General features: G+C 39.6%; 1 protein-coding gene across 1 annotated transcript in view; it reads left to right on the top strand.

Moving 5' to 3' along the window:
* The window catches only part of SNRK (SNF related kinase), a 39,484-nt gene that overhangs the window by 8,519 nt on the left and 7,547 nt on the right, over window positions 1-23,418 (top strand). The window contains exons 3-6 of the mRNA XM_077302702.1: window positions 1,152-1,845; window positions 19,317-19,458; window positions 20,753-20,965; window positions 21,913-22,047. Of these exons, the coding sequence (XP_077158817.1) occupies window positions 1,257-1,845; window positions 19,317-19,458; window positions 20,753-20,965; window positions 21,913-22,047 (1,079 nt within the window). The 5' untranslated portion in view covers window positions 1,152-1,256. The remainder of the gene's footprint in view (window positions 1-1,151; window positions 1,846-19,316; window positions 19,459-20,752; window positions 20,966-21,912; window positions 22,048-23,418) is intronic.

Below are 23,418 nucleotides of genomic sequence, written 5' to 3'. Positions count from 1 at the left end.
AATATATGCCATTTAACTAGGGCACTAGTTTACTCCAATTGTGTTAGCTTTCTGTATATTTTTGTCTGTTTTGTACTCTCCCATGTCTTTGAAACCTTTACCTGTTTTCTTTATTTGTCCCTTGCAAGTGATTGTATTTCCCTTCTTACTCTATTTTCCATGGGTTGTTAGAATTTGTTCAAGAGATTCCATGTTGTATCAAGGTCACTTGGGTGTAAAATATCTCGATGACGTGTAGGCCAGCTCTTAAGTGAGCCAAGCTTGTTTGGCTGGATGAGGGGTGTGTGTGACAGAAGCAGAAGTGGGCCCATCAGACTGTGCCTCAGATCTGAATGACAGGTAGTGGCAGCTACCTGATTGTTTCAGGGGCAAGCAGGAGCCAAACACGCTTCAGGGAGACCTACAAGAGTCTAAAGCTATAAATTAATTCCATCTATTATTGGCAACTCCTATGTGATGTCAGGGGACAATTTGTGAAGAATGCCAGCATTTTTCTAATTGGCCCAGGGAAGTGACAGGCCAACTTGCCTGAAGCTTCATTCATACATCTCTCAGAGCACATTGTTGCTACTGCCACTATAGCTGCCTTCATACTCACTAAATACATATTTTAGGATGGATGGCACAGTTACACTGCAGATGCATTAGAAAAGAGCAAGCATCCAGTAGTACCTTAAGGCTGAACAATATTTGTGGCAGGGTATGAGCTTTCGTGAGTCACTTCAGAAATCTGAAGAAATGAGCAGTGACTCACAAAAGCTCATACCCTGCTACAAATTTTGTTTGTCTAAGGTGCTACTTGCTCATTTCTAGTGCTACAGACAGACTGACACAGTTACCTATCTTGATCAAACTGCACTGGGAACATGCGTGAATTCTGCTGTTTAAAGCTGTTGTATAACACCGCAAGAGGGGTGGTCCTATAAGTTTTATTATTATAAATAAATATCCATTCCAACTACTTGAAAATATTGTACTAAATTGTTCAAGTAACCAGGACACAATTTAGATCAGCTTCAGTTCTCCAATTCTCAGTGATGAGAAGAAACATTAAAAAAAAATGTCAAAATGCTATTTATTGAGGCACTAAAATTTCTTAAGCTTCTGGTCTTGGGCATATATTCTCTAACGGTACTTTTTCTATGTTTTAGGTGTATTTGGCAGTGAAAATGAGTTATGCATCTACTTCAAATATCCTTATATGAGAAGACACCAATTTCAAAACCCTTCAGCATTACTTCTTGACTTGGAGCAGTATGGCAGGCTTCAAACGAGGATATGATGGAAAAATCGCTGGATTGTATGATTTGGATAAAACATTAGGGAGAGGACATTTTGCTGTGGTCAAACTTGCCAGGCATGTTTTTACAGGTGAAAAGGTAGCTGTGAAAGTAATTGACAAGACCAAGCTAGATACACTAGCCACAGGACATCTCTTCCAAGAAGTCAGATGTATGAAATTAGTGCAGCATCCTAATATCGTTCGTCTGTATGAAGTGATTGACACCCAGACCAAACTTTATCTAATCTTAGAGCTTGGTGATGGGGGAGATATGTTTGATTACATCATGAAACATGAAGAAGGCCTCAATGAAGATCTAGCAAAGAAGTATTTTGCTCAGATTGTTCATGCAATATCCTACTGCCATAAACTGCATGTAGTTCACAGAGACTTAAAGCCAGAGAATGTTGTCTTCTTTGAAAAACAAGGACTTGTGAAATTGACTGACTTTGGCTTCAGCAACAAATTTCAGCCTGGAAAGAAACTTACAACAAGTTGTGGATCTCTTGCTTATTCTGCTCCTGAAATTCTTCTTGGAGATGAGTATGATGCACCTGCAGTAGGTAAGTAGGTTAAAGTGCAGTCAGTTCTCTTAAGTGCCAAAATCCCTTTGGTGTAAAATTAAATACTTGAAAGTGGCTAGCATTATATATTAGGAGGATAGTTCATTGCACTTTTTAAATTTTATTTATTTATTTATTTATTTATTATATTTCTATACCACCCTCCCCGGAGGCTCAGGGCGGTTTACATTAAACTTATAAACAATACATGGAACAGTCTTCATTAATAATCATACAATAATAACAGTGGTTGTAACAGAATAACAGTATAACAATAATAATCATATAAAAGTATAACAGTGCAACTGTGCAAATGGCACAACAGGTCCAGAGCACTCTGGTGGAGTTCTGGGAGGAAGGGGGGGGGAGAGCGGGGGCCCTTTGTTCGTTGTTGGTTGTGCCTGGTCTCAACCAAATGCCTGGTGGAAGAGCTCCTTTTTGCGGGCCCTGCGGAACTGTTTAAGCTCCGTCAGGGCCTTGTTCTCTTCTGGGAGCTCATTCCACCAGGCGGGGGCCAGGACGGAGAATGCTCTGGCCCTAGTCGAGACCAGGCGGACTTCTTTAGGGCCAGGGACCATTAGCTGGTTGGTGGCAGTGGAGCGCAGAGCTCTTTTGGGGACATAGGCGGTCCCTCAGGTACACTGGGCCCTGACCGTGAATGGCCTTGAAGATAATTACCAGAACCTTTTGCCTTCAGGTTGCAGCTATCTTCTGGTGACCCTGGGTTATCAAGGCAATAGGCATTGCAGTACGATTTGCCATTGCCTCTACACATATCTACTGCCTTTTATTTCCACCTAGGCTAAAACAGTTAGACTTCTTAAAGTGTATGCCTACCAAAAGTGTGTTTATCTTCATGATGGGTACAGTTCAGCTGGAGGAATGTATAGTTTGACACTAGAAATTCAAAGGGTGTGAATATTTGCAGAAGCTTCTAATATTTGATATGAACCTACGTTATGAAAAGTTCTGTTTGATAAGTACATGCCCTAAGTGCTCCAGAGCACATGCAGCTACTGAAAAGAGGGGCTTTCTCATTAATTTTTGTAGTGCAAATAGGTTTGTGCATCCATTAATATATTTTAGATTAGGTTGATGGAGATGACTATTTACCAACAAGTGCAGCACATGCATCGCCACAGACCTGCTCACATGATGAGCTGAATTACAACGCTCATGCATATTTCTAATTAGTAGTAACAGCATGTTAAAGTTCTTTTCCTTAGGTGGCTATTAGATTTGATCAATGCCTCTTATGGTTGTGTTCACGTAATTTTAAATTATTATTTGGTAAATGGCTGAGGAATACAACGGGCACTAGCACACTGTGACTTTCCTGGGTTCTGTGCCCGCCCCCCTCAAGATCCATTCTCGATCTTGAGATCCAGTGTGGTGAAGTGGTTAAAGAGTAGTAAACTCTAAACTCAAGAGCTGGGTTTGATTCATGACTTCTCCTACATATGAAGCCAGCTGGGTTGCCAAATTCCAGGTGGAGGTCTGCAAACCTTCATGAAGATGAAAGAGAGAAAGACAGGATGAAAGAGAGAAAGAAACAGGGGGGAAGAAGGAAGGAAGGCTGGGGGGGCTGCCTCCTTCCCACCTCCCACAATCTCCCAAAGGCCAAGCTGAGGAAGGCTGCTGGAATCCCCTTCCCCCACACCAGCCCTTCTGGGAAGGAGGGTTGGAGAAAGCAAAGAGCACTCCCATGGCCAGCTGCAGGGCCATGGGGAGATGTTGAAAGCCCAGGTCCTGTTAGTGAAGACTCCTCAGAGGAAAAGCCTTGCCAGGAGCTCCCTGCTTTACCAAAGCCTCAGCCGGATGACAGCTTAGCCCAGCTAAATGTCCCAACAGGCTCTGACCAGAAATGGAGTCGCAGTGGAATCAGGGCTTGGATTCCACAGTAGTAGCAGCTTCTCATTCCCCTACCCAGCCTCCAGCTGCTGCTTTCTGCCTTGTTAGCCCATCTGGCTCACCTGAGATAGTTAAGCAGTGCCAGCTATGTGCTGAAAGAGATCTCCTGTCTAAAATGTACAACATCACATTATCAAAACACTTGCTGTGAGTCATCGCAGAATGAAGACCGAGAGTCTGCTGACAGCCTATATTAGCTTGAGGCTGAGAGGTCTGGGTTGTGAACCTGCTCCTTCAGCTGGTGCCCTTGGACTGTCTGAACCACCCCTTAACTCCCTGGACTGAATTAAGACATTCATTTCATTCTGTCTGTCCCTTGACATTGTTTTTGAAATACTGATTTTCTCTGCCTTCCTGTGTCAGATCATCTGTGCTTCTTTCCAGCAGAGAGCTGAAACCTGAGACCAGCACAGGTAGCAAAGGAAGCAGCTGGCTTCCCTCCCTTGACTGAGGGAAATGGAGACTGGGAAGAGGTTTAGGATGGGGCAGCTTACCAGCAGTAGGGCCTTTCAGAGAGGCCAGCACCTCTTCCACCTGGCAAGCTGCAGGAAGAGGAAGACAGATAAGCCCCATGATTGGCCCTAATAGGAAGAGTGCTCTCTCCCAGGCTGCATGCAGTTTGAACTGATTGGACCTCATCAAGGCTGTGATCTCTCCCTATTGGTGGCACTCCCCCAGGGAGGGCCAATCAGGTAGGGAGTGAGTTATCTGCATGCAATGTGAGCTTTATTATGTTTTAATGGTTTTTAAGATCTGTTTTTATTGTTTGTTTTTAGTCTGGTAGCTGCCTTACTGGTGCTTAAAAAGCAGAATTTTTGTTAATAAAACAAATAAATCACATTGTACAACTTTCTGCTTAAACCTCGGACATGACGGCAGTACATCGGGCAATACTTTTGACTTCCCCCTCAAACCATGAAGTTTTCGGGGTTTCACTCTACATTGGCACATCATACCACATAGTTTCTGCCTCTCTTAGATATCTCCTGCTGGCTAAGAAGTATCTGTTCAAAGGATGCCTACCTAAAGAGACCAAATGACTAGCTAGAAATTGAGAAACAAGCAGAATTGCTTCAAATACATATATAGGATAGTAGAAAATAGTAATAATTGCAGTGGAATGTTTGGAAATTATCTCAGCATGTATTTCCACATGTAGGCAACTTACAGTTTTAATACAGGATTTTTTTTCCCTTTCATAGTCCAAGCCCACAGATGAAGTAAGCCGAATGCCTAAAGCTGGGCTGTTTCTATGAAATGTCATTTTTTTCCTTGAGATATTAAAAATTATTTTGAATCTGGGTTCTAGTAATTTAAGGAACTATGATGAAACACTAATCTGATAAAAAAGGAGAAAATGGGAGGATTGGGTAAGCCTCTCTCAATGTTAGTATTAATTCATGGGGCTATGCAGTAGGCACATCTTAAATTGTAGTTGAATTAGCAACAAATAGGATTTTTAAAATTGATTTCCCCTAGTAAATGTCAATTACCTGTGAAGATACAGAAATTAAAGATTTTGATGTTTTATTCTTGTTGGGTAGCAGGTTCAGGTGGTGAAGTGAAATATGTATATAGAGAAAAGTTCAAAGAGGCTAATATTAGGTGTTCTATCCTACAGATTTTATTTTTTGGATAATATGCTTCTCACATTCACTGACTACAATGTGTTGATGAGGGAAGATGATCTGACTTGTTGGAATAATTATGGCTCCGTGAATATCAGGAGGTTTTTAATTGTCAACTGGGTTCAACATTTTTGGGTACCAATTTTTACAGAGTTTTTTAAATGGCTAAACTTCTGTGTATGATTACACTGAACACTTGGACACAATATGTGAAAAATCTAAGATGGATATGAACATAGTTCATTGTGGGAGAATATGACTGCGATCAGTTGAAAATGACATGGGAAGAAAAAATGGAATCCATTTTGCTAGGCCTGTGTTTCAGGAAATGAATGAGAAAATTTGCTTTTCCAAATGCTCATGTCTCTTGTATACCCCTGCGAAATACTGCTATGTTATTTATCTTAGTATTCACATTGATTGATGCCCCTCTATAATAACAGTAGTTCACCCAAATATACTAAGTCTACTTTTTTTTTGCAAGTTGCATTCCCAAGTGAGGTTCTCTTTCTATCTTGCTGATCAATTGAGCCTCCTGTTTGTTCCTGCCAGGTGTTACAAGGGTTAAAGTAACTTTGACATTTTTTTAGATCACTGAAAATTTGTTTCACAGAATGATGTTGACAATAATAGTAAATATTAATCAGAGTATAAATTTGTCATAGAATATTCAAAGTTCTATTATTTAGACAAATAAAACAGTTTTAGAATCTATTATACTGCAGAAAATAGCTTAGAAAACATTTGTCCAATTTACAGTCAACAGTAGTCTGGATTGGTACATAAATAGCCACAGTATGATTTATTTTATTTAAAACACCTTTACAATTTTCTGGAGAAAGAAGTACCCAGAATGTTTTCCAGTAGAGTTTTAAAAAAATGATATAAGAACATAGTACCTTTATTGTAAAATACAGTTCAGAGCAAAATAATATTTGAATAACTCAAGTATTGAGCCACTGCATTTTGGTCCAGTTTCTGAGAACTTTTTCTCAGAAAAGTTCTCTTTTCTGAGAACTTTAAGATCGTGATGTGTGTTTTCTAGACAAATCCAGATTCAAATCTTAAAAATGTGAATATTTACATTGTGTTAAATTATTTTTTAAGCAAAAGACAAAATAAGACTAACTTTAAAAGAACTGGATTTATCAGTTTTTCATATCCCACATTTAGCCCATCTAGAATGATTGATTTGCATCATAACAGCCCTGACAACATAGATAGCATATTTCTACATATGTGGAGCAGAAGATTTTTGACATAAAAATGTAGAATTAGTAAATTTCTGTTGTTAGGTCCGCCCCGTAAGAGCATTATAGTAGTAGGTTTGATGATGTTGCAGTGACATGAATCATGGTTAGATCAAGTGGATCTCAGAGTTAAAATTATTGTTTTTTTCAAAAGTAACGGTTTTTCAAATAGAAGATATAAGCTTTTTAATTCAGTTAGTAAAACAAAGCTCACGACATCCAGAGTTGGTAACGCAGTCTCAGGGCAGGTCGTATGGACTGTTGATTCCTAGCACTGCCTGGCACATGGGCCACGCCTACCAGCACCACAGTGGGCTCCAGGGAAACATTTGAGCTTGAGCCTTTTCTCGTTCACCAATGCCTTGCTGTTGACACCACTCTGTGCCCTCTGGATAAAGTTTTTCTCCTTTGTCTGCAGCACTGAAAGGGTTAAGCTGAGCAAGCTACTTCCTAGAGAGGCCGAGCAAGGAAGAAGGAAATGATTGGCGGGGGGGGGGGGCTTTCTATTGAATAGCCAAAGAGATCAGAAAGGGCTTCATATATGCAACAGGAGGTGAAATGCCTTGCAACCAGATCCCAGGAAAGCTTTCTCACTAGTAAGTCATGGTGGGAGCAAATAAACTTTCCTCAACGCCTGCGCCTCCTCCCCCCCCCCCCCGCAACACGGCGCTGGCTGCTTTGGGCATGAGCGGCCACTTCAGACGCCAAAGTGTCCAACCCTATATACAATCATGAACAATGGATCTTCACGCCATTGGTCAGTTTTGGTTTAATTTCTCTGAAAGAACACTTGCATAATTTTATGGTTGGGGGTCACCACAACATGAGGAACTGTATTAAAGGGTCATGGCATTAGGAAGGTTGAGAACCACAGGCTTAAAAGGTAGCAAATTTATTGAGTCACTAGTGAATCTGGGTACTCTTCCATGGAGATAGCTACCATGGACGTAGCCATGTCTGTCTGTAGCAGTAGATCAGGAATCCAATAGCACCTTACAAACACCTTACAAACAACTGAAATTTGTGGCAGGGTTTGAACCTTTGTGAGTCATTGCTTGCTGCTTCAGATTCTTCACAGATTGAAGTGGGCAGTGACTCACAAAAGGTCTGCCACAGATTTTGTTAGTCTCCAAGGTGCTCTTTCTAAGAGTACTCTGTTCAGGAAGGATTGATATACATTTTTGCCCTTCTCCTCCTGTCTTATTATTTTATAGCTGTTGCTTTGTTATAATCCTCCACATCAGCAGATGCCGTTTTTAGAACACAGGACTAAAAGTCAGCGTGGTGGATGAATATAGTGAATTAGGAAAGCAGCTTGGCAAGGAAAAAAAGACCTTACATGTATTATCTCCAAAATAAGATGACCATAAGCAGGGAACTGGGATTGGAAGTTAACGCATTTCAGGACCCTTGAATCATTTGCAAATGTGTAATGGATTGGAATATAAACACTAATGTTATTAATGACTTGAATTTAAGATAATGATGCTCTACCCTCATGGAACTCAAAATAGGCTTTCTGTAATATGGACCAAAGTGAACTCTTGTGACTTGTCTACAAAGATAAGGTATTTTTAATTCTCAGGAAAGAGGGGTTTCATTTGTTGCAAAGCAACATATTCAATTTTAAGCTTTTAGTTTCATTTTATGCTTCAGTTCTGGTATTTTTGTGAAATTTATGATATGCTTTTGGCTACTAACTGAAAATTAAACTGGAAAAAGGTGCTACTATTCTAGGTCATCTTTAAGTTGTTTTATGGATTAGTTCATAACACCAACTAGCCTCTCTTAAAAATTATTAAACTATGTTTAAAGTGAGTAATATCTTAACACAAGCCCGCGGGGCCACGGGCCCCGCGGACTAAATAAAACAGTAAGCCCTTGGAAGGTGGGATGTGTCCAGAATGAGGAAGGGTGCCGATTGGCCCCTTCCTCCGGACAGACTATCGGAGGGACCAATCGGCAGGCGCTTCGTGCCTGCCGATTGGTCCCTCCGATTCCCCGCCGGAGCGCGCGGCTCGCAGTTGCTCCTTGGCCAGCGGCCTGACGCCGCAGGAGGCGCCAAGCCGCCAGCAAGGGAGTCTCCCGATCCACCCCCCCATGAGTTCAACCGTCTGCGCCAAGACGCCGCCATACTCTGCCTCGGTCGGGAGGCAGCAGGTAACCGCATTCTTGGCCACCCACAATACCGCTGCGGCGGAGGCCGCGGCGCCGGAGCTCCCAGCAGGACGCCTCGCCATGCGGCCGCACACACTGCAGCGGCCCGCGGAGCCAACTCGACCCGCCGGACCCACAGGACAACTCCCTTGGCGCCTCACAGGTAAGCCGCGGCCCGGCCCGGCCCAAGGACAAGCAGCCCAACGATCACAGCCCTCCCCATGCCCAGCCTCCCCTCCGGGGACTCGTCCTGCAACGCTGATGAGCCACCCCACCAACCTCCTGAGCCCCGCTAGCACCCACTGTGTTTGGGCTGCAGTGGGCTTATTTGCTAGTATTTCAAGAAAGCAGGAATATTCAGTGGTTTGCATATTAGAGTAAGTCCAAAATTGGAGAACTCTATAGCTACTTGTTTAGATTTGTGATCTTGATTTATTGCCAACACTTGTGGAATTACAGTGCTTCAGAAATATTTTTCTTACTTTTGTGAAGTACTTCATTTAGAAACAAACCTAAATCTAGCCAGTTAAGAACATCTAATAACAGGCTAGGATGTTCACTGTCTGGGGGCATCACAGAAGATGCAAAACAAGCATGGTACATAGTGTAGAAAAATTCTTATTGAGGCAATGGGAGGACACCCATCCCAGGCTGCATATCACTTTGGAACTCTTGAATGTTGTTCTCCTAAAACCAAAGTACCAACAAACAAAATTAATTAACCATATCTGTATTGTTAGATGTCTATAGTGAGATTAAAATCAGTCATGGTTACTGTGCATTCATGAAGTATAATGCATAATCTACTTTGAACAGCCAAGTGCAATATGGGAAATCAACTCTTTAGAGGTTTGGAATTTTTTTACTAGATTTATGCCAGTATGAAAGGCTATGTTTGCTCATGTCACACTTTAACTTTTGCTATAATATTCTTGCACAAATAATTTACTATTTGGCTCAGATTGCCTCCACACAGTGTCTACCACTGTATTTAGTATAACTGATAAAATACAAAGTTTATGATCTAGTCTACAAGATAACAAACCATGAATGTTAATTCTATTGATTCAGAACTGTCCTTCCATATTCTGCTTTATTGCCAACCTAGATTACAAAAGGGTTTACCATCTTTAGCTGAGAAGTGTACCACAGCAACCTGCAGGATTGTGTTTATGAGATAGGAGCAATTTCACCTCCTATCCCTCTTTTCCCTGCAGTACCCTAACTTATATAGTTATTATTCTATCTGGATCCCCACCCCTGGGAACGATCTTTCATGCTGCCAAAAGGGGCAGCATGGAGTGAAGGAAGATTTGCTTAATTTTTCATTTTTATTTATTCATTTGTATTTATATACTGCCCTCCCATGCAATTCAGGGAGTTTTATAAAAAACGTTAGATGAGTAAAAGAGTACAGATAAGTTTGGTAATTGTGTCAACAGTCTTAACATCATAGTATAACATATCAATTTCAGGTAACTATAGTAACAATGTTAACGGTGAACAGTCATAGCATAACATTTTCAGGTAAACATTTTGTCCACAATCCCAGAGAGTGTGCTGCAATAGGTGTCACTGAGCTTGACCAAATGTCTGGTGGAAAAGCTCCATTTTGCAGGCCCTGCGGAACTGCTATAGGTCAGACAGGGCCCAAATCTCCTCTGGGAGCTTGTTCCCCCAGGATGGGGGGGGGGGGGCAGGACAGAAAATGATCTGGCTGGGTGGGGGCTCCATCCACACAACAGCCTTGCGGGGTAGATCGAGATAGAGCATTCATCTGTCTGGAGCAGCGGAAAAGAGCAATATCGGCATGGTGGGACAAGAGGCAGAACTGAACTGAGAAACCCTGGGGGGAAAACAATTTATATACAATCATGAACAATAGATCTTCACACCATTGGTTAGTTTTGGTTTAATTTCTGTGAAAGAACACTTGCATAATTTTATGGTTGGGGGTCACCACAACATGAGGAACTGTATTAAAGGATTGCAGCATTAGGAAGGTTGAGAACCACTGGCCTAAACTATATTGTATAATAATGGCTAAACCATATTGTATGGATTTTCATTAGGATAACTACTATTCTTTTTTTTTTTTTTTATAATGATTTTTTTTATTTTCATAAAGATAGAAATATAATCATCATTTGAAAATATACGACCCCACATTGACTCCACAGTGATATAAACTTTTGCCCAAAACTCTAAGAGCCAAGAGTCTAAGAGCCATCCACATTTCCACTACATTAAAAAAAGGCCTGTTTAGATATACAAAAGAAAAGTTATTATTAATCAACTTACTTGTGAGATTGTAGACCTCACATTAACTGCTTGATACTATCTAAGAGCTATCCTAGCAGATATTTCTAGGTTTGAGTTAGATGCTTAACATTAAACATTTCTTATAGCACAGTATGAGTTTTGGCCCTGTATCAATACCCTGATGAAGGGAGAGGAAAGTAGGGCTTTGCCTTAAAGATGTACAAAGAAAAAAAATTACAAAAGGATTTCATAATTTCTCCTTATCCTTAATACAGATACATCTACAAACCATTTATACTTGACCCATTCTAAGAGCCATCCTGACAGGTATAAGTTGAGAGCTTTGCATTTTCTACAGATCAATATGAGCTTTGGCCCTATAACAATACACCAATAAAAAAAATAATAATAAGGGGGGAAAGCCCCATTTTATATTTCCAACGCTAACGATTATATTACCTATATGCCTACTAAGAAAAAGAAACAAGAGAGAAAAAAGGCACTGCTTCCCCTTTTTCATAAAAATAGCAATGTAGGATACAGTATATGTTGTTAATACAGAGAATAATAAGATTTCCAGTTTTAGATTAAATGCTTAACATTAAACATAGAACAATATAAGCTTTCAGTCTTCTATAGCTTCTCCTTATCCTTGGTTCTGATACATCTACAAAACAATTTATGCTTGACCCATTCTAAGAACCATCCTGACAGATATATTTTCAGATTTAAGTTGAAAGCTTAACATTAAACATTTTCTACAAGTCAGTGTAGGCTTTAGTCCTAGGACAATACCCTAATAGAAGAAAGAAAAAATAAGGGGGGGGAACCCCATTTTACATTTTCAGCACTAATGATTATATTACCTATATGCCTACAAAAGAAAAGAGACAAAAAAAAACAAGAGAGAAAGAGACACTGCTTCCCCTTTTTCATAAAAATGGAAATATAGAATACAGTATAACATTAAACATAAAACAATATGAGCTTTCGGTCTTCTTAAGGGGGTCTCATCTCGAGGCTTGCTACATCTTGTCGTTCCCGTAAAATTATATTCTGTCCCATTGGCCTTTGGCGTAGAAAGTGCAGTTGTACTCTTTCCCGCAGAATATGCATCGATAAATCTTGAGGCCATTGCACCTCCTGGACTCCAGTATCAATACAATTTTCCCCCCAGAGAGATCCTTTAAATCGGTTACTTTCACTGCAGATCCATATTTCTTTTGATTGATTTTTGTACACTGTTGCTTTGAGATGGCTGTATGTCTTTTTAAAAAGGGTGTCCTTATCTGGGCTGCAGAACTCCGGCATCCCATTTTCCGTCTCCAGAATTTCAGATTTCTCTTCTACTGTTGGTTTTCCACCTTGTTTAGAGCTGTCATCAGCCACTGTTATTGATCCATTATTCCTGTTAAAGACGTCTTCCTTGGCATCTTGGATCTCCTTGAAGATACGAATTTCAGATTTCTCTTCTGCTGTTGGTTTTCCACCTTGTTTAAAGCTGTCATCAGTCACTGTTATTGATCCATCATTCCTATTGAAGACTTCTTCCTTGCCATCTTGGATCTCCTTGGAGATATTTTTGATCAATCCGTCTAAAAATACTTTGTAATCTTGGGTTTGTATCTCTATTAGATGAGCCAATCTTTTTAACATAGACATGATTTTGACTTTAAAAAAAACCGGCCCCAAACAATTTTACAAGTGGCCAGTAGAGGTCCTCTGTTTTATCCTCTAATGTTCCGGCACAGGCATGTGACGTATTGAAGGCAGAGATTCTCGTGCTGGCACAGAGTTCTCGTGAGATTTTCCCATTCACAGCTTATCTTATCTTCGAAAACCAAAACAATTACAATAAGAGCTTTTGCCAATTAATTCGAGTTGATTTGAGTCCTTCTTCTGCTTAGTTAGGAGAATTAGCCTGCCTCTTAACGAGGTGGCTTCGGGCAGAGCAGAGTAAGAGGAGGGGGGAAACAAAGGGCTTTGATGCAGGAAGAGAGACGGAGAAAAAAAAAAGCGAGAGATACTTGCAGTAAATGATGTTTTGGAACTCAGCCGATGTCCTCCCCTCAGTTCAAAGCGTTCATTTGTGGTAAATCATCATGTAGGGTTGAAGCAGATACTTTAAGATTAAAGAAAGAAAAGAAAGTCCGAGGTAGAAAATGGCAGTCGTCCTCTGGACCTGGAACGCTGACAGCCTATAATCCAGGGAGATATACTCCCTAAAGGATTGGAGACGGCCCCAAGAACTTCCTGGGTAGAAAGGTGAGGTGGGGTTTGCGTACCCCTCCTCTTTTCTGCCAATTGCTTGCACAATTGACCCCTGTCAGGTTTCAGAGATAGCAGAGCAGATGCCCTGCCACCCTCTCAGGACGACATCTTTAGCCACACAGGATAACTACTATTCTAATTCTGTTTTGGTATCAGAGAAATAAACTGCTCCATAAAGAGCCAAAAGTTGCTGTTACTGTCAATATCCTCCATGTAAGTTATATTTCCCGTTAGTGACATACTTGATGTAATGGTTTTCTTTCCCTGTTTCTTTTCTTGTGTTGCTAATTTCCTAGTTTGTACTTGCACTGTCATCAATGACACAACTCTAAATCATATTGCAGCAATCCAGCAGCAATAGTTTAGACAGGAAATCCAGCAGTCATTTTCCAGGCTGAAGAAGAGGCAGGAAAGAATGAGAACACAGTGAGAAAATGAAGAACAGTTGAGGTGGTAGTGTGTGAAAAGACTGTTGCCTAAATGTGTCACAATTGTTGGGACAGAGTTGATGTCACAAACTCATTCCAGTTTGTTCATAATGAGAACAAACCTAGTTTTTTTGTGTTCATGTGACCTTTTCTCCTTCCCTTTTGTATGGAGCTAAGATTGAAGGCTTCTAGGTTGAAGAAAATACTTAGGCTAAATGACCATAATTTAGTGGATTTAACAGATTAAGACTTTAGTTGTCCAGAACTGGATTCAGATTCAGAAAACCTTTATTGGCATAAAGAATGGGATTCAAAACTAAGATTTAAATTGTGTAGTACTGAAGCCTAGTATAAAACAGACTCTCACTTGTTTATTACACATAAATATAGTCTCAGTTTTGCCTTTGTTTGTCCTTTATTGTTGATGCTATGCTATGTGAAAACATGCTTTGGACTCATTGGGCAGCAAATGCTGTCAGACATTAAAAAATAAGGGCTATTTAGCTTTTAAAAAAGCCAAACAAGGGGACACACAATAGAGGTCTATGAAAATTATGCATTGTTTGGAGAGTAGACAGGGAGAAACTTTTCTTCCTCATAATACTAGAACCCGGAGCTAAAGGGTAAGAGATTCAAGACAGATAAAAGGAAGTACTTCTTCACACAGTTCATAGTTACATTATGGAATTTGCTGCCATTTAGAAAGCTTTAAAGAGGAGTGGGCAAATTCATGAAGAATGGGCCTGTCAGTGGCTACTAGTCATGATGGATGCCTGCTCCCTCCAGTACCAGAGGCAATTTGGCTCTTTATATCAATTTCTTGGGAGTAAGGGTGGGAGGATGTTGTTGCAGTTGTACTGCTTGTGGGCTTCCTAGTAGTGATTGGTTGGCCACTGTGTCAACAAAATGCAGGACTAGATGGGCTTTTGGCCTGATCCAACATGGTTCTTCTTAGATTCAAGTGGGTAGCTATGTTGGACTGAAGTAGCAAAACAAAATTGAAGTCCAAAGGCACCTTTAAGACCAGCAAAGTTTTATTCAAGGTGTGAGCTTTCATGTGCATGCACACTTCCTGAGACAATGAAACAAGAATCATAAGAGTACAGATATAAGGAGGGAGTAAATTAGTAGTAAATTGGTAAACAGCATCACAAAGGCCTACAAAAATAAGCAGCATGATAATGAAGCTCAGATAATTCCTTGCTAGAATAACAAAATCAGTCCTTTAGGTTCAATTGTCATTCACAAAACATAGGGGGGGAATAAAAATGTTAAGGTTAATGATTAATGGCAGCTGCCTTCTCAGTTGTGGAAAGTAGTAATTAAAAGAGACCTGTTGCTAGCCCCATTGAGTCCAGAAAAGAAAGCACTTATGTTTTTATGATTAAGGATATTGTCTACAGCTTACCTGTGCTAAAAGGGTCATGCACAGGATCTCATACTGTATAGAAGCAATAATTCTGTAACTTTGCTAGCATATCAGGGGTTGGAATAATGGTTGAAGGTAGTTAAAGGTGAAGAATATTAGACGTTTGACAAATGGAGCTTTAAATTGTGTTTGCCCTGTTTTTGTTTTAAATTTTTGTGATGGTTGATAGGTTTATAAATTTTGGAAGACATGTTCTCCCCAATCCCCAATTCACTACTTTGTTCATCTACTGTAGATAACTGGAAGTGTGCCTGGTATTACTGCACACATGAAGACCATTGTAGGAAAAGAAGTACCTATTTTCCCAGTGTTTGGGGTATTACATCTAGAAGCAAAGTCTAATGATCGAGCATTGGGTTTATATGTAAACTATGCTTCCTGTTCTAGGACAAGTAACTATAGCTGTTATGAATATATCTCCATAGAGTAATCTTTTCTGCAATTACAGAATCAGGAGAACTGCATGTGGGTTTACAGGAAAGGTATATGAATTAGGACAATTGTAAACGTGTCATCTTATTTTCACATCTTTCTTGCAAAAATCCCTGTGAATTTCATTGTTTTTCCAGGTATATTCCTCGATTTTTCTAGAGTTGTTCCCAAAGTTATGTAGCAAAAACAGAAAATGAAAAAGAAAAAGAAAAAAAAGGAAAGATTGAATGGTATTACATTAAAATAGTACCCACCAGCATCTTTTAATTGCTGCTTCTGATAGGGGTAACGTGATTATTTGTCTTTGGTTTTACCTGAAAACTGAGAAGGCATATTTCTGCTCTGATGCTGTCATTTTGGAATACACATTCTAGTAAGTCAATAACCGCTTAAGATTTGGTCCAAGAAATAGCAATTAATGAATGACTTTCACCGTGGGCTAAACATGTTCACATTTTATTCTAGTGATCTTTTTTGAGAAGACACTGAATAACTTTTTAGTAGCTTGCATTTTTAAGTATGATACAAGCCCTGATGCTCTCTGCTCACTGGATTTGAGACAGCCATGGCATGGGCAGTTAGTGACGTAGCTTGGTTTCCATGGCAGTGACTCGATGTTATATAAGGAAGTTGCATGTGCACTGCTGGTTGTCATGGTTCTGAGAATCCTGCTTAAACAACCGTTTCTCAGTGAGTGTTGAAGGTTTGCAGGTATTAACCAAGAACACATGAAATAATACACAGACCCTTGTATTCTCATTTAAAGTCACAATCACATCTTATACTACTATCTTGTTGGTTCTTAAGAATGAAATCCTGTTTTAAAAATACAAAATTTATCTGTTTAAAATTACAGGAACTGTTCCAGTTCCCTTTCAGCTCTAATTGAGACCTCTATATTTAAAACATTTTGTACTATGATTCTCAGTTTTTAAGGAAACACATTTCTGATGGTTGTAAGCAGTAACTTTTCTGTTGATTCTCATTCACATATATAATGCAGATGTCCTGTCAGACAGAAAAATAAACATCTAGCATCAGGAATTTATTAATTAGGATTGGAACTCCCTGGTGAAAATGATGCAGGCAGTTTTGGGGAAAGTGCTGAATTTATAGTTAGCAGCAGAGACATACACATTTTTATATTTCCTATTGTTTGTTTTCCCTGTACATTTTTGCTTCACATGGTCAGAAATTACAATTTTTTCCAAGCTGTTAACTATAGAAAGTAATATTTAAAGTATTACTGAAATAGTGCTAATCGTGTGTGAAATATCTGTATTTTTCAGATTTGGATATCTGAAACACAAAAAATGTTGGTGTTTCCCAATATCCCTGAATCCCAATATTGGTATATCCCTGGACATTTAAAGGGACTGAGGTCCATTTAAATGCCTGCCATACAGCTTATGCTGTGCAGAAAGCTTACCGTGTGGCATTGGCTTGGGCTGTGCAGGGGACTTCAAAGTGAGCCCCCCCCCCACAGCTGATCCCACAGAGATAAGCCTCTCCATGAAATTGGCTTCAGATGTGAGGGTGGTGGTAGTTTGAAAACACCCCCCCCCTTCCAGCAGAGCATGCAGGCTGGCAACCATTCCAGTAGTCTTATTTGTGTCCCTCCCTTTGGAAAGGGAGCAAAACGAATAGGAGGGTTTAAATGGCTGTCAGCAATTTTATGCCTCCCTTTTACTTCCCCCTTCTTCAAAGAGAGGGAAGCCATTCCAGCAGCCCCTTTTGCTTCTCTCCCTTGGTGGGGGAATGAAAGGGAGTATTTAATAGCTGCCAAGCATTTAAACATAGTAGCTGACTAGTGTATCAGTCAAACTTAAATGTATAGCAACCATTTCAGGATATAGCTGCCAACTATGCCCAAATTATTTGGCTGAGCTATATCAGCCAAAGCAGATTATAGATTCTGCATTCGGTTTAGAAATAGATAAAGAAGGTATTTTGGGGGAGGGGCTTTCATGTGAACCAGCTGCATATACATGTTCTCAGCTAATGAGATTAATTTTTTAAATTTAGTATAACCACACATCATCCTCTAATGGTTTACTTCTCAGTTTTTTTTCCTGTCCTTGGTAGTTTGCTTCTCATACCTGGTTTGAGGTGATCTTTCTGGAAAGAATGCATATCAAATCAAATGTATTAATAAACTGCCTGTACAAGAAAATGCACACTTTAGGAGGCCCCACCCATATCAGTGACATTTTCTTTTCCTTAGTCCCATCACTTCCCCACCAATATCACCAGAAAGAAAGCTTTTTAGACAATTGACATCATCTGCCACAATTTACCAATTCCTTTGAATTCCTAGCTTTCATTCTTTAAAAAATTGGATTTTTCAATTGTCCAATGAAAATGACTACATTTTTTAAATGTGAAAACTACATATTCAGAGGAACTGGCAGATTGCGGCAACAGATTGTTACTGTGTTAAAGCACAATAGTAATTAAATGCTTTTATAAAAAAGCATTCCTGTGATGCAGCAGGGAGAAAATGGAGAGAAAATATAGGAAAATGCACACAGAACTTCTATGTGGATGCTCTCTTGCCAGTGTGAATGCCTTAGCATTCACTGAAGCAATCACAGCAAAATAGGCAATCCTTATTGTGTAACCTTGTTTTGTAACATTAGGAATCCATTCAGACTTTCATTTAAGTCTTGGTTTGCATAGACAAATGCTGGTTTTATCGCCATCCTCTATAGCTGGAAAAGTTGTTGCCAGGGGAACAAGGAATGATCTTAAGATGTCCATTCTCTTATCACACAAAACCTCAATTGAATAACTGTGGCTATTAAATTAGCTTCAGATCCTTGCTAATGAACCTTAGCCATAGTTACCGGGTGTCCTGCATTCAGACAGTCTCACAAACCACAGTTAATCATTCCTTCCCTGTATTTAGGTGGTGTGAGCCTCTGAGCACAATTGGGAATTTGACTGAGCTTGTGCTCTTCTACTCCACTGGCCGAAGTTTGGTTTTTATTTTTTATTCAAATATTTGTACCCCACCTGTCTTTTGAATCCCTCCTCTAATCTAAGGAGTCTTCCTCCAGCTGAGACAACTTTTATGTTGGAGAAAGAGCCAAGAGAAGGAGGCTACTTAGGCTGAAGGCGTGCTACTGGGAAGATGGTTGGATTTTCTGTATTGTTTTTAATTAGTATAGTAGAAAAGGCTTCTTGACTAAAATGTTGGGGCAGTTAATACATACTGATCTTTGCACTGTGGCAATACTTGCAATTTTTTCCTGTCATATTGTGATGCTAGCTTTTCGTTGTATCTATTTTCTCTAAAGTTAAATCATTCAAACATCAATCCTGCTTGTGCAGATTGAGAATTTAAAATATTTTCTTTCAGATCCTCTGTGCCAGCTCATTTTAATTTAGTTGCAGTGAAATTGAATGGGTTTTGAAACAAGATGCTTGACATACCCACTTCTCAACCAATTTTGTTTCTCACAGCAGTTGTGATAAATTCTTGATGTTTACATGTTACTGTGATTCTATAATCACCATAGATATGTTTTAAAGTTTCTGTTCAAAAAATGATACTGTAGAATTCTGTTCTTTGACAGGAGAGAATCTTTTAAATGCCTTCCTGTACTACTTATGGAATTAACTTTTAAATTTTATTAGAAATATATTGGGTGAATTTACTGTTTTTCTGTGCCAGCTTCAAAATAATTTATTCTTTTTGCAGATATATGGAGCTTGGGAGTTATACTATACATGTTAGTTTGTGGTCAACCGCCATTCCAAGAAGCCAATGACAGTGAAACATTGACAATGATCATGGACTGTAAATACACGGTGCCATCTCGTGTGTCAAAAGAATGTAAAGAGTAAGTAAAATGTTATCGAATGCCTTGAAACTTAAAATCAGTGCTATCGGTAATCACTGCTTGTTCACTTTCCTTTAAAGCAGGAGTAGTCAAACTGCGGCTCTCCAGATGTTCATGGACTACAATTCCCATGACCCCCTGCCAGCAAACGCTGGCAGGGAATGGTAGTCCATGGACATCTGGAGGGTCACAGTTTGACTACCCCTGCTTTAAACATTCCATAGACCAGTCATTTAAGTAGCTCCCTGTAGAGGAGGAGACAATTTGTTCAGAGTGGATGGCCAAATGGGCGATCTGCAGCCCAATTGCATATGTCTGATTTCATGATTGATTGAGGCTTATATACAGAGGTTCAATTTTTCATAGCCATTAGAGTGCCTCTGTTCACCATTCCCATTGGTCCAGTCAGAATGCAATTGCTAAGAGATTGTCTAATCTGCTAAAGAGAACCTATGGTATTTGTTTGAAATGAAATTCAGATTGCTGTTTAATTGCAGTATTCACTGTAATTATAATTGTTTTGATTAACACATTCAGGGTCATACTATTTCTATAGAGGGATTTGTAAGAAGCTATAATACAAATGGATAGTAACAAAAGGATGCTCATTTGCGTTAGAGTGCTTACACCAGAGCGTCTAACTGTTGCACACTGTCATTTTATTTTGGTTCTTCCCCCCCTCCCATGCCTGTCTTGTCCTTCATTAGTTTGTATGCTACTGTCTGTAGTGTAGGTATGCTCTCCAGTTTGTCCTATAACAAAATATTTTCTCATGCATACTTGCAAGCAAATTAGTTTGCCAGTTGGTGCTTGGCAAATGGTGTGCCTTGGTGGCCTGTCCAGATTTGTGAGAGAATTTAGGGCTGAACTCCAGGTGCATATCCCTTTTCATCAGAAGTTGCAGTTCACCATACAGAAGAAAACTTGTAGATAACCACTGAGCAGTGTTCTCTCTTCCCCTCCCCAGGTGTCACAAGTAGCGTTTCTGTGAGGCTGCTTACATCAGAGAAAATGGAATGGGGAAAGGTTCATTAACTTGCCATTGGCATATGCCATTGCCTAGTCCCCCGCTGGTCCTTTAAACACTATAAAAATGCTGGTGATCTGATCTCTGGTCTCATGCATCTAATACAGCTGGACCTTGAATACTACTAAAATTAAATAATGCGGGACAAATTCAGAAAAGGAGTTTAATTTAGGGTTTCCCTGGAGTGTCCTAGGAAAAGCAGCTTTTGGCAGCATACTCTTAAGTGGTAATTATGCTAATATACTTATAGAGTTCTCTTTTTCTTAGTCTAATTACACGTATGTTGCAAAGAGACCCAAAACGAAGGGCTTCCTTGGAAGAAATCGAAAACCATCCTTGGCTACAAGGAGTTGACCCATCGCCAGCAACGAAGTACAACATTCCTCTGGTTTCATATAAAAATCTTTCTGAGGAAGAGCACAACAGCATAATACAGCGAATGGTTCTGGGAGACATTGCAGACCGAGATACCATAGTAGAGTAAGCTACCATTTTATATACTGTCTTTAGATTTCAGTATTGCAACTCTTCTAACTTTATTACAAGAAAATGATGTTATAATAAGTAGAATAATTTTAAAAACCCTTGCTAGATCATCTTATCTAGCATTCTGTTTTTACCAGCAGGCATTCCCTTATTGCCTTCACCTTCCTGACATATGTTTAATGGCTGTTTTGTATGTGTTTTGTTGTGGCTCTGATTTTATGAGATTTATAATAATGTTCTGCTTTTAATTTTTTGGGCTGAAAGGAGGGATACAAATGCCAATCAATAAAATCTGTTGTTTCTGCATTTGTTTGTAGAAGCATTGGCGTTTGTCTGCCTAAAATTGAAGATGAGGGCCCAAGTACAATGGATGTACCAAAAAAAGTGGTGATTTGGGGCAGGATACCAGTTCGGAAAGTTGAAGGGGCAAACTCCTTTCAAGGCAAATTCTTGGCTAAGGTTCAGGCAGCTATGATGGGGGCTGTCTCCTGAGAGTTGCCTCTCTTGCAGTGAGGAACCAATCCAAGGAGGCAACCCTGTTCCATTAGTCTAGTTGCAAATAGATGTTTGTTCATACTGTGCATGCATGTACAAAATGTTCTGCATGACTAAATCACAGGGTGTCTTAATAGATAGCTATAACGGTGTTTTCCTTTTACTCTGACATAAGTGTCAGTGGGAAAGAAATTTGAAGCATAAACTCATATGAAGTAAGTTACTGTGATCCAAGAAAATCCACTCCACTTTTAGATTTATTTTATCATCTATTCTGATAAGTAAACTTGCCATGTTAGGTTGCCCAGTTTTTAATAAGCCACAAGTACTAATTTCAGCTTCTAAGCACTTGACTATATTTGCTTTGAGGAGCTTTATAAGTCATGTTATCTTCATGTCCAGTTTCAGGAAATAATGTGTTCCATTTTAATTTTTATTTCCCTCAGGGCACTGGAAACTAACAAATACAATCACATCACTGCTACCTACTTCTTACTAGCAGAGCGAATTCTAAGAGAGAAACAGGAAAAAGAAATACAAACCAGATCAGCAAGTCCAAGCAATATCAAAGCTCAGTTCAGGTGAGAATTAAAAAGCCTTAAAAAAATTCTTTGAAGGGGGTTGTGACCCTTTTTTCTATATTATTTTAAATTCATTTAGTTGGAGTTCAAATGTCAAATTGATAAAATGTATATTTGCGAAAACATTAATTTCTGAACAATGATGAGTTAACATCATGAAGATTTTAAAATTCTGGAGGACTGCTGCCTTCCACCACAGGCATGAAGCTATAGCTGCATGTATACACAGCAGAACTTCGTCTTCGTGGAGAGTTATTTTATAGTCCAACTATGTTGTGATTAGGGGTGTGAATTCGGTATATCTGAGCCAAAAAAATAGCTAAACATACGTTATTGGTATCTTTTGGGCATTCTTTCCAGTATATTCCGGGTATTCTTTCAGTTGGATATAAATTTGGGCTGAATTTCAGCTATCTGAAATGGCTGTTCCCCAAAAAATCCTGAAAATATTCAGGATTTTTCAGAACAGCTGGATAGTCTAATTCATTTTTCAACCTTTTGCCCATAGAGTAACCCCTGAAAAGTATTGCAGTCTTCAAGATAACCTAGAAGTGATGTCATCCATCCACACCTCCCTGCCATACTGCTACAAGTGACATCACCCAGGCATTCCCACAGGATGTGACCAGGCCACACCCACTGCTAGGAGTTAGGCTCCTGTTCTCACCTACACTCTGCCCCAAAGATATCCCTGTTTTAAAAAAAAATTAAATCCCCCCCAACCAGCATAGTACCTCCCAATTCTCTGGCATAACCCTGGGGTTACGTGTAACCTCAATTGGAAAACCCTGGTCTACTTTAAAGGGCACTTGAAGGGATTGCAGGTGAACTTGCCACTTGCGGAAAATATTTAAAGGGAAAGTGAGTCTTTTAAATACTTTTGGAATTTCTTATTGGGTCATTTCTGTCTGAGAATTTCAGTTTAAGTTGAAGATCGGAAAGAAATTTTTATCATTTTCTTGATTTATTTTTAAATTTATACCCCACCCCACCAAGTGTACCGGTTGGGGTGGCTTGTAGATGAGAAAAAATTGTCCCCGATTCTTATTTACGTTTAATATTTTCTCCTCCTGAGTCACTTGCTGGGGTGGGATGTTGGATCTCAGTTTCAACTTGTGAGTAGTTGATTCTCCATCTTGGATTTGCTGTGCTGCAATTGTTGCTTACCAGTCATTGGGGTCTAATGATGTCTGTTTCATTTCTGAGATCATAGTCCTTTGGTTAACTGTTGGTTCTTGTATTGGAGGTTGATTCTGATTATACTGAAGACTTAGAGATAATTGCATTAATTGGATGCAAACCTGTTGAGCTTTTTCCTTAAAGTCTGTTGCAAGGACGTTGTTCAATATTGCTGATAGTTTATCTGCCAAA

Source organism: Paroedura picta, chromosome 11 (assembly GCF_049243985.1).
Source record: "Paroedura picta isolate Pp20150507F chromosome 11, Ppicta_v3.0, whole genome shotgun sequence".
Taxonomy (NCBI): Eukaryota; Metazoa; Chordata; class Lepidosauria; order Squamata; family Gekkonidae; genus Paroedura; species Paroedura picta.
This window is presented reverse-complemented; position numbering and strand designations above follow the sequence as displayed.